We start from the raw sequence: 12,195 nt of genomic DNA on the forward strand, positions 1-12,195 counted from the left end.
GTTAGTAGTTAAGTAGTAGTAGGAGGTAACGTTAGTTATATATATATATATATATATATATATATATAGATATCAATACTTGTACAAAGGAGTATTAAAGACTTCTGTTGGTTCATACATGCCTAAGTAATATTCCATACTTTTGATCCCTATTCATCCTGTATATATAGAAGGGAAAGTATGATGGATTACTAGAAATTTAAATAAATCTGTTTATGCTCTCTTCTAAGAAAAATAAAATTTAGTGCATTTGAGTTTTCTTATTGAACTTTTTCTTTAATTTTATTATATGGTTCACTTAATCAGAATAATAGTCATTCTTTTTATTTAGTTTGTTAAATTGTAATTACTATGTAGATATTAATGGAGCAGTGTCATTTATAGGATGTGAGTATGAGACAAAGAAGTCAGGATGCTTCTAGTGGAGTCCCTGTACTGAAGGATTTCAGGATTGAAGATCCAGATCATCTTTTGACAGAGGTTGCTTTGCCTCCTACATCCACTTCTAAGGACAAGGATTTACCAACACCAAGTTCAACTCCAACAACCTCTCGGAAGAACAGAAGACGTTCAAATCTGTTCACTGTTAGCTTTCATTTTTAATAGTCTTTTTTTAAAACAAAAATTTGATTTTTAATCTATATTTTGACTAAATTCCAAATTTGAGTTGCATACTTTATGTGTGATACGTTCTCTTTAAGTTTTTTACCTCTATCTGTTCTTAAAAACATAATAACATAACATAATGTTTAGGGGATAACAAAGGACCTATTAGTCCATCTTGGCTATCCCATCCTCTAAAACTATTAAATAAATATATATATTTAAAAAATCCATAAAGCCAGCCCTTATCATTCATACAGTTATCAAGCTTTCTCATAAACTCAATTAAATCTACTGCCTCCACAACATCCAGAGGCCAACCACTCTGTCAGAAAAATAAAACTTTCTTAGCTAAACATGACATCTACCTTGTCAGAATTTATATTTGTGTCCCCTAGACATACTATTCTTTGCCTTTAAGTATGAAAAAGGATGATGCATCAACACTATCTGTTCCTTTTACAATCTTAAATACCTCAATCAGATCCCCTCTAACTTTTGTTTTTATCAAGATAAATAATTTCAGAGATCTTAATCTCTTCTCATATAACAACCCCTCCATCCAAAGCACCATCCTAGTGACCCTCCTCTAAACCTTTTCCAACAATTCAGTGTCCCTTCTTCTAAGGTAATGACCTCAAGATTGAGCACAATACTCCAAATGTGGCCTAACCAGTGACCTACACAATGAAATTATAACCACTTTAGACTTGTATTCAGTATTTCTGTAGATACAGCCTAAAATCCTATTTACCTTACCTTATTTGCCTTGGAAGGCTTAAAAGAGTGATCAACCATTACACCCAGAACCCTTTCTTTCATGACACTGTTAAAGTTATTCCCATCCAAATTATACTTACAATTCAAATTATGATAACCCACATGCACTGTCTTACATTTATTATAGTTAAAACCCATCTGCTATTTATTTGCCCAATTCACTAAATGATCTAAATCCTTTGATAAATTATTTAGGCAGAGTATTCATGATAAAATTTAGTTGCATGGATGGCAACTACCTGTTGTAGAAACACAAGTGTAGAGGACAACATTTGGAAATCCTTCTCTCTTTCATCTTCAGGTCCATTACATTTCTGTTTAGTGATCTTAGGTTTTGGTTTCTTAGCATTCCCGAGGATGGAGTAAATTTGATGTCAGAATTGTTCAACCATTTGTTTAGTCATAGGTTAAGAATTTTATTTTCTGTATGACTTAGTGGTCTTGGACTGAAGTTGTGAACTATGTTGGTAGTAGTAGGATTATCTTTCTTGGGTCTGTTAAATTTTTGGACTTGATTCCTCTTGATGTCTTCCAGGTTTGATGTATAGCATTTGGTGTAAAGGTTTAAGATGTCCAATGTGTATGTATTCATGGTGAAAATCTGAAGTTCAGAATATTGTGTTCCAGTTGTCTTGCTCAGGTGTTGCTTTTTTTGTCTGTTTTCTTCTATATTTAATCTTAGGAGATGTCTACTGGTATTGTTGAAGACTTTTTTGATCTTTGTTGTTCTAGCAAGAGTAATTTCTTCAAGTACTAGAAAGTTTGGGATAACATTTGAATCTCTACAGCATTGCAAGAAGGTAAGGTGATTAGTACAGTGTGCAAGCTTGGTAAAATTTTTGTTGTAGTTGTTGATCTTGTTGAGAGACGCTGGCCCATAATAAAGATGAAAGACAGAAGACTTTCAAAATTTCGTCCTCTACACTTGTGTTTTTACAACAGACGGTTTCCATCCATTCCAGATCTAAACCACTTTGTAAAGCAGCAACATCCTCTTCACAGCTAGCAACACCAAAGACCTTAATATCATCAACAAATTTAAGTAACTTATTTATCATTCCTTTATCTATGTCATTGATGTAAATCAAAAAGAGAAAAGGTACTAAGATTGAGCCATGAGGTTCCCACTTGCAACATTAATCCAATTTGATTGAATTCCATTTATAACAACCTTCTGCTTTCTTCCATCCAGTCACTCTTCTATGCAATTGGTTAACTTATCCTCCACATCAACAGAAATAATTTTTTACAAGCTTTTTTTGTGTGGCACCTTGTCAAGTACTTTCTGAAAATCTAGATACACCAAAACTACACCCTTACTGTCATCTACATAAGCAGTATCTTTTTCAAAAAATGGGAAAATATTTGTAAGGCAAGATTTTCTCTTAGAGAAACCAGGTTGACTGTACAATAAAATTATAAACTTTGTTAAACGACTTTGGAAAACATCTTTTATCAGACTTTCCAAAACTTTTCCCACAACTAATGTAAGACTAATAGGTCTATAATTACTAGTACAATTTTTATCACCTTTCTTGAAAAGAGGAGTAACATTAGCAAACTTCCAATTCTTTGGCACCTGCCCATTATTTAAGGACTTGCAAAGAATAGTAGCAAGTGGTTCACATGTACAATCCTTAACCTCCTTCAAAACTCTCGGGGAAATATTATCTGGTCCAGGAGCCTTGTCATTCTTAAAATTTCCCAACTTTTTCTTATCAAACTCAGAATTAATAAAATCACCTTGTTCAATGTTGTTTCCATTTATCAAATGTTCAAGATGAGGAATACTTCCTTAAATCTTCATTTGAAGTACAGTAGAATTACGATGCTAAATTCTCAGTCCTCAGCTGATACTGTTATGTAGGGTCTCCTTGAATAGTTGGACTTATTAAGTTATATGGTAACTTCTTCATTGTTGAACTTAAGGTAACTATAAATATGATTCAGAGTATGTAAGTTATATAGAAAATAATTCAGTCTTAAAAGTTTCTAGATTGCTTGTATCAGTTTCGACTCAGCATGTTTAATTACTGACAATTTAAGTGTATAAGAATGTTTCTTGATTCTATCCTTCTCTGTTTGGTAATACAAAAACTAGTGTTTGAAGTCTTTTCCAAACGTTTTTACAAGCTGATTTAAATAAACAATTTTAGCCATTGAAGAAAGGAGAAGAAGAGAAAAAAACCAAGAATGGAGAAGTTGGAAGTGGAAGAATAATTCCATTAAAACAGGTACAATTTTTTTTTACATATTATTGTAGCAAAAGAAAGTGCTTAGTGTTATTTTAAATTGAAATGGGATGATTATGTACTTGCTAACATGTGGAAATGACAGTAGGAGATTAAAGCTTCTCATATTTCCATAAACTTTAGAATACCAGTGCATATAGAAATAGTATGAAAACACAATTAAAGTGAAGTTTACCTTGTTAGAAATAAAATATTTTGAAGTGGTTTAATACTTTCTATACAGTAATTAGTCTTATCTGTAACTAAAAAGAATGTTATTAACTGGTAGTTATATTTTAGTACTGGTAGCTGATAATCCTATGCTATCTGTATCTGAGTCAGTATTCCAATTATGTATTTGAAAGGAGCTGTATAAATAAGTAAGTCTTCAGATATGCTAGAAAGTAAGATTTTGTAGCATACTTCTTTAAACTGGATATTTTTAGTTTATTTTGGGTGTTCTATTTTAATGAGAATTTTTACTGTGTTATTACATTTATTTTCTACATTTAATGTATTATTTGTTGAGTTGCTGTTACCTCAGTTTTTTGTTTTTCAGGGTTACTTGTACAAAAGAAGTAGCAAAGCCTTAAACAAAGAATGGAAAAAAAAGTATGTAACATTAACAAGTGATGGAAGGTTGACTTATCACCCTAGTCTTCATGTAAGCAAGTGTTTTATGGTTTTTGATTGGTCTTCATGTTAATTTATAAAAATAAGACTAATTTTTGCTTGCTAGTATTTATCAAAAATACATTTATTAGGGAGCGTAGCTTATATAAATTGATTCTCTATAACTTTATGGCTTTTAACACAAGAAATTGTTTAACTTATTGGTTTTAGTATAAGATTGTGTGTGGCAAAGATAATTAGTTTCTCATCAATGGAGTATATTACTGAGAGAAAAAATTCATTATGTTTCACCGAAAACAGTGATATTTCAGTAAATAAAGGGATAAATGAAGACAAATAGCTTATAGATTATTAGTTAGAATGTGGATAATATAAAAGAATTATCATCTGTAAATTTTATCATCGATTACCATGTTTTAGTGTAAAAACATTTTAATCTTCTCGTTTGGTGAATGATCATTTTGTTAGGCAATAAAACAATGAGATTTTGATTTAGACATTTACCTTAGTTGTGTGAGAGTAGCAAATTTTTAACCAAACAGTTATATTTTTAATAGAGCTATTTGTACCTTGGATATGAAATTAAGACTTGCTTGTATAGTCATGATTGATGTTTACAGCAACGAAACACATTTGGGGAATACTATTATATTGATTGAATTTGTAGGATTATATGGATGATGTCCATGGAAAGGAAATCCCTCTGATGCACACAACAGTGAAAATTCCAGGCCAGAAACCCAGAGGCTCAAGGCAGCTTCCATCAACATCATCATCAAACCAAATGAATGACTTAAGTTCTGAACTGAGTGGTATTTCTTTTACTGGAGGTAATATTATCAGCCATTTTGTTCTTAATGGCTATGTGAATTGTCTAGTTTTGCATGAATTCTCATCAGAAGTCAAACTTCTTCTGGGTATGTTGAATCTTTCATTTAAGATTTGGTGATGGAAGTAGCTGAAATAGCCTAACAAATATCATGATGGTGGTGGTAGGTGAGTTAACCTAGAAATGTGGTGGTGGATAAAATAACATATAACCTGATGTTGGTGGCAGTGAGCTAAAAATTCAAAAACTTGGTGGTGGTGGTAGGTGAGTTAACCTAGAAATATGGTGGTGGATAAAATAACATAGAACCTGATGGTGGTGGTAGTGAGCTAAAAATTCAAAAACTTGGTGGTGGTGGTGGTAATTAAACTTCTATGATGATGATACTAAATAAAACAACCTGAAAATATAGTTGTTTAGGTATAAAAAAGAATGTAAAAAACCTTCTCTGGATAGAAGATTAAGTAACCTGAACAATGTGATAGTGGTGTTGGTAGTATAATTTCAAATGTAATAGTTTTGGAAGAATATAAGAATGAACTAGAGAAAATGTGGTGGTTATGATAACAGAAATTAAACTTAAATAAACTGCTAATTAACTAAAATATCAGAATATGTTGGTGATATTTGAAGTAATACAAAAAAACTTTGGTGTGTGTGTGTGTGTGTATGTATTAACTTGTAAAATCAAATGATGGTCATAGGTGACATAATCTGGGAAATCAAATGACTTTTGTGATTTAAGGTCGTAAAATAATAATGGTTAAATTAACTTTGAAATTAGATTCTTGAAGCATTTTCAGTGATATAGTTTTTGCTTACTTTTGTAATTTTTTTTCCTGTTTCTGATTTTATTCTGTAAAAAAAAGAATGTCCAAACCAATTGGCTGAAAGGAGGAAGGTTAGCAACAAATGTGTCAATCAGGCTTATTTGAGACTATCAAAAACTTTATTTGTGACTTAAGATCTAATTTTCATTGCTAGTTTTATAGCATAAATTTTTCATGTTTTTTTTTATATATGTAATTTCAATCTGTTTTAAAAGTATTATGTATTTCTTTTTTCTTTTTTTTTTTAAGACTTTAGTTAGAAAACATTTTGGCTTTAGTTGACTTTTCATGTTGGTATGGTTGCTTTTGACAAGAATATTGGGATAAACTTTTTGTGATGCTTCTTGGATGACAATAAATTACTGAAATTATTTTTAATTTTTTTAAATTGTTTTTGTAGAAATTAATTTTATTTTAAAGTATTTTTCCTATTTTACTTTGCAGTTTTCTCTAAAGTAGATAAAATGATTTATGAAGTAAATTAATCAAATGTACCTATTATGTATAATACCTACCTAATAGTTACAAAATGCTACTGTAAAATTTTCTGTGACTATGTGAAAATATGTGAGCTACAGTACATAACTTTGGAGTAAAAACTAAACAACTTATAAAAGAATACGCTAAAATTGTCTTTGATACTATGTGTCTAGCAATATAAACAATAATAATATTATGATAAAGAAGTTATATCATAGTTAATATTTATCGTATCTCTTGTCTCAGTTTTCAGCTTAATTTTAATCTTAATGTTTTTATTTACTTTAAAAGAACAAAATCTTATAACTTGTGTACAAGAAGACCTTGGAAGAAATGTACTCAAACTGAAATAACTAGCCTGTTTAAACTCTATGATTAGCTTTTCAAATAAGATATATATATATATAAACTATGTTTAGAAAGATGTACAACAAGGAAAACTAGTCCTTGACTATACAGACATCGTTTAAACAGAAGCATAACAAGTAAAACTAGTCCCTGTTTGCAAGAACTATGTTTAGGAAGAGAATTATCAAGGAAAAACTAGCTCCTCACTACGAGAGTTATGCTTACAAAGAAGCTCATGAAGGAGAACTAGTCCTTTACTACAAGAACTAAGCTTAGAAAGATATTCAACAAGGAAAACTAGTCCCTGACTAGAAGAACTATGCTTAGAAAGAGATTCTACAAGGAAAACTAGTCCCTGACTAGAAGAACTATGCTTAGAAAGAGATTCAAGAATGTGATATTGCCAGAATTTTTTGTATTTTTTTCATTAATATACCATTGTCAAAATGCTGTTTTATAGCCTCCACAATATATTGGGTGAAAGTGTTAAAACACAATATTATACTCTTCACAATAGAGTGACACTTTTAAAACATAACATATACTCCTCGTGATAGGGTAACAGTGTTAAAACAATATATAATCCTTGTGATAGGCTGACAGTATTAAAGCACAATATATACACGTGATAGGTTGACAGTGTTAAAACACAATACATATTCCTTGTGATAGGGTGACAATATTAAAACACAATACATATTCCTTGTGATAGGGTGACAATATTAAAACACTTTATATTCCTTGTGATAGGGTGCCAATATTAAAACACAATACATATTCCTTGTGATAGGGTGACAATATTAAAACACAATACATATTCCTTGTGATAGGGTGACATTGATAAAGCACAATACATATTCCTTGTGATAGGGTAACAGTGTTAAAACACTATACTCCTCATGAAAGGGTGATAGTATTAAAATACAATATTTATTTCTTGTAATAAGGTGACATTGTTAAAACTGTGATTGAATATCTAACTGATATGGCATTATAAACCAAATAGAAATTATTTGTTACTTGATTTAAATTGTCTTATTGAGTATAATTATATAAAAGTAATTGTGTGTTAAAGTGCATTTAATGCATTAAGAAAAAAAAATTAAATGATAAACATATTGATGGTATAAACTCCAACAAACTTATACACAGCTGATAAGTTGGTGTATGGTATAAACACCAATAAACTAGTATTTCACAGGTTAATGCATGGTATAAACTCCAACAAACTTGTACACAGTTGATAAGTTGGTGTATGGTATAAACTCCAACAAACTTGTACACAGTTGATAAGTTGGTGTTTGGTATAAACACAAACAAACTTGTACACAGTTGATAAGTTGGTGTTTGGTATAAACACAAACAAACTTGTACACAGTTGATAAGTTGGTGTATGGTATAAACACAAACAAACTTGTACACAGTTGATAAGTTGGTGTATGGTATAAACTCTAACAAAATTGTTCATAGTTGTTAAGTTGCTGTATGGTATAAACTCCAACAAACTTGTACACAGTTGATAAGTTCCTGTATGGTATAAACTCTAACAAATATTTACACAGATGCCAGGTTAGTGCATGTCAGCATTATCATATCATTAGGTAATATTAATAATTAGTGGTAATATATGTATGTAATGTTTCATCACAATAAGATTAATAATAGTTAAATTACATCATTCTCCACTGCTCTGGTACAGGTTTCCAGTTAAGAAAGGGTCTAAAAGCATTTCAACTATACCTAACTAGCACTTGAGAGTTCTACTTGTACTTTCCGTGAGAAAATAGTAACTTTATCATATGATACTTTTTAGGATACTTCCATCAAAACTCTCTGCAAAAGAAAGATATTGAACAAAAACATTTTAAAGCATTGGGTAAATTGTAATTTTAAACAATTTAATTTTCATTCGTTTTAATGAACTAAGTACAAACTAATTGTGTGTTTATAAGTTGTTTCTAAAGTTGGAAATATAGTTGGATAAAGGCATCCATAGTAATGGCCTTTTTATGCAGCTGCAATAATTAATCCATGATCACATTTTACATAACTTTGAAACGTGTCCAGTTAAGATGCAAGATGTTTCCATACATACATAAAATATAAATTGACACTATCTTTTTCCGCATGTAACACTTCAGTATACGGTTGTTAAGAAGATATATATATATTGTAGAATTATCGATAAGTAGCAAATTAGTAGAGGAAAGTTTGTCACATGAATAAAAATATTGATAATTTACTAGATAATTACCAAGCACATTTTTTATGAATTGTTTTCTTTAATTTCTGAGTGTTTTGTAGTTATAGTTGCTTTGACTTTTAATATTTAGTTATTTTAACACTTTTTACCAGTTAAGTATAGTAATAGCACTTTTAGAAAGTGGAATTTAAGTTTTCAGAATGTATGGAAGTTATAAAGTATTAGGCCTGTGAAGGATAGATATTTAAGTGAGTGAAGACTGTAGTTTATTTTATTTAGTTAAGGTGTGAAGGGCTTCAGTACTTTGAATTGTTTTTGTCAAGAGTTATATGAATTAAAATATACGTATGATTATCATCAGCTGTTTATATCCATCAAACTATGATGTTATAGCAGATGTCAAGATTTAATAGGTTATTACACACTGGTTCATGTGATGTAAGGATCTGAATTTAAATTATGAATGATAGTTAGCGTTAGTGTCGGCTGATAGTTAGTTTCAACATGTACAGAGTTTACCACGCACCATGCCATTTTTCTACCACCACCAACAGGCACATACCAATGTTCTCCTTTTTTGGCTTTCTCCAAATCTATCACTCAAGATCGGGAAGCATTGTTAGCTTCAGCATTTGACTTGGTACGAGATCGCCAGAGTCGCAGGTCAGGTTCATTATCCAGTAATTGTGATGATGCTGTAGTGATTTCCAATCATCCAATCACATCAGGTAAGAAGTCCATTTGTGTGCATTTTGAAATATACAAACATATATTGGTTTAATCTGCAAAAACACAGAAATGTGTTATGCTTTTATATTAACTTTGTCTTTTTTGGATACTTTGCATTTCATTATAAATTATTGTATGTTCCACAACCCAATAAACATGCTCATACTTGGCACAGTTTATTGTTTGTTATAGTGATACTTTTGTTTTTCTGTTACTTTTCTTTATATCTTGATATGACTGTATAACTGCATACCTTAAGTTATTTTATACTCACATTTTTGCACATTTTAGCTTTAAATAAATGGAGGCTTACTCTGTTTGATTTTTATAAGACACCAGTATCCATGTGCAGAACAGTGTTATGTAATAGTTGTGTTGTAAGACAGAACTGAGTAATATTTTTCATACGGTTTTCATTCTTGTAGCTAAACCACTGCAATTAAAATTTAGTTTTTTTTAGTAAATTTACTTTGTACATAGTAATTCTCATGTACTTATTTATTGTAGTTTATAGTTTTCTTTCTTTATTTTGTTTAAATTCACCCAGTTGTTTCTGTAGTTCTGTTTGTCAGTTTCCTGAAAGCAAGTTATTTAGAACGAACTCTACCTTCGTTAAAGATCAAGGAAGGAGAGCCTCTGCAAAAATATAGTAATAAAATAGAGAATTTCTTTCTGTTTGTGAATGTACAACTTAGTATTGTATTGTAAAAGGTATTTTCATTTAATTCCCAGTTAATCATTTTAAACATTGATTTTGGTTTGTGAAACACTAGGTGTAGACTTATTGGCTCTAAAGTTAAAATGCTGTTGTAGTGCTAGTCTTCATGATGCTGAATAGGAAAATGCTTTGTGCTATGAAAGTATTAATTTTCTTGATCACTTTAAATGTAGGCATGGAGCTAGTGTTACAGTACAGAAAAATAGTGTCTGAAACATTTTACACTGGTGCTTAAAATATATCTTTAACTATTATATTTATACACTTTTTGTAAAAAGGGAAAACTATAGGTTCTGTGTAGCTGCTAATTGATTGTTTCAATTTTTTATAACCTTTTTTTTGAATGAAATGCTAAAATCTTTTCTATGAAAGAAAAAGTTTTGACCAGTTATTTATAATGTTGATGGATAAACCACTTTAGTTTACAGAAGTACAATTTTTTTGCTGCTGCTTTATGCTCTTTGTTTCAGTAGGTGCAGTAAATGGGAGTGATGGACAGTATATATCTGGAATTCCTAGTACTAATCCTCTTTTGGGAAAACTAGACACTCCCAATATCAAGAAACGACACAGAAGAATGAAGAGCAGTGGGGGAAAGAATCTTGAATCTCTTGATGGTTAGTTTGTACATATAGGGTTGTTTTTTTTAATATTGAGGAAGAATGTGTATAATAATATGAACTAAAGATAACAGCAACTGTTTGCTTCAAATAACAGGATATTAAGATTTGATGCTTACATTGGAATTTCTGTTTCACATTTGTTGTAGTTTTGAAGAATTGCAGTTTGAGTAGGGAGGGCTGTTTATATTAGAATTATCCCTGAAGTCATTGGTTCACACTTTAAGTGACCTAGTTCTGTCTCTATGACAGTTTATTCTTAATCTTCCGTTCAACCAGCAAAAGAAATAAAAACTAAAGACTTAAATAATTGTAGTTTATCTAAACAAAATGATTAAGTTTTACAAGAAGTCATGGATGTTTTTTAAAACATTTTTAAGGATTTTGCAGGTTACTCTGTGTCAGTAGGAATTAGAATGGTTGTCTGGTATTCAAAACTATTTTGTTGAAGAGTAATTTTTTAAAGTACAAAGGATTTTAGAATTATGAATCTATATATTAGTTTCAATATTTAATTTCTTCATGAAGAGAAAGGATGGGCTGTTTTCCATGTATGCATAATCATATACTTATAATTGTTTAGGTAATACATGATGGTAAAACTGATACCAATGCAAGCATTTTAATACTTATACAAAACACTTCAAGATCTCTAATAAAGTTGGAAAGATGTTCTGTAATTTTCTATATTATAAGAAGTTATCAGTATGCAGGTTATGGGTCTCCTCAGGCTATATCATTTTAAATTAGTTCAGTTTGAGTTTGTAAGCTCATCTTGCCCAGACTTTATGTACATTTTACAGCAAGAAAACTAGTCAACAATGCAGTAGTACTACAAACTTTGTTGTATATATGTATTGTTGAATAACTTTTAATGTTGTGCATATCCAGCACTGAGATAATTATCTATTTTTCAGCCTCCTTCTCTTCATTTTACAAGTTGTTTTCAGTTATTAAAGTTCTTTTTTTTTCCTGTTATTGAATTCATTAGATTGCTTCACATATGAAATACATTTAAAAAAATTAAATGTTCAAATAAGTTTCTTTTTTGACAATACAGTTGTAATTCAACTTAATTCATTTATCTTCAAATGGTCTTGTTTCAGGAGATTGTTAAATAAGAGTCCAAAGTCAAGATACTGTTACGTCTCCGTTTGTTAATTAACTTTCCGTAACTTCGTTCTGACGAAA

The 12,195-nt window shown here is 30.3% G+C and overlaps 1 protein-coding gene across 1 annotated transcript in view; it reads left to right on the forward strand.

The window, feature by feature from the left end:
• Positions 1-11,001, forward strand: part of LOC106457348 (centaurin-gamma-1A-like) — a gene marked incomplete at its 3' end in the record, with an annotated part of 103,891 nt that extends 92,890 nt beyond the window's left edge. The window contains exons 8-13 of the mRNA XM_022383248.1: positions 385-585; positions 3,540-3,617; positions 4,174-4,278; positions 4,915-5,077; positions 9,492-9,665; positions 10,855-11,001. Of these exons, the coding sequence (XP_022238956.1) occupies positions 385-585; positions 3,540-3,617; positions 4,174-4,278; positions 4,915-5,077; positions 9,492-9,665; positions 10,855-11,001 (868 nt within the window). The remainder of the gene's footprint in view (positions 1-384; positions 586-3,539; positions 3,618-4,173; positions 4,279-4,914; positions 5,078-9,491; positions 9,666-10,854) is intronic.
• Between the last annotated feature and the right edge of the window lie 1,194 nt (positions 11,002-12,195).

The sequence above is a fragment of the Limulus polyphemus genome, unplaced genomic scaffold (genome assembly GCF_000517525.1).
Source record: "Limulus polyphemus unplaced genomic scaffold, Limulus_polyphemus-2.1.2 Scaffold320, whole genome shotgun sequence".
Classification (NCBI taxonomy): Eukaryota; Metazoa; Arthropoda; class Merostomata; order Xiphosura; family Limulidae; genus Limulus; species Limulus polyphemus.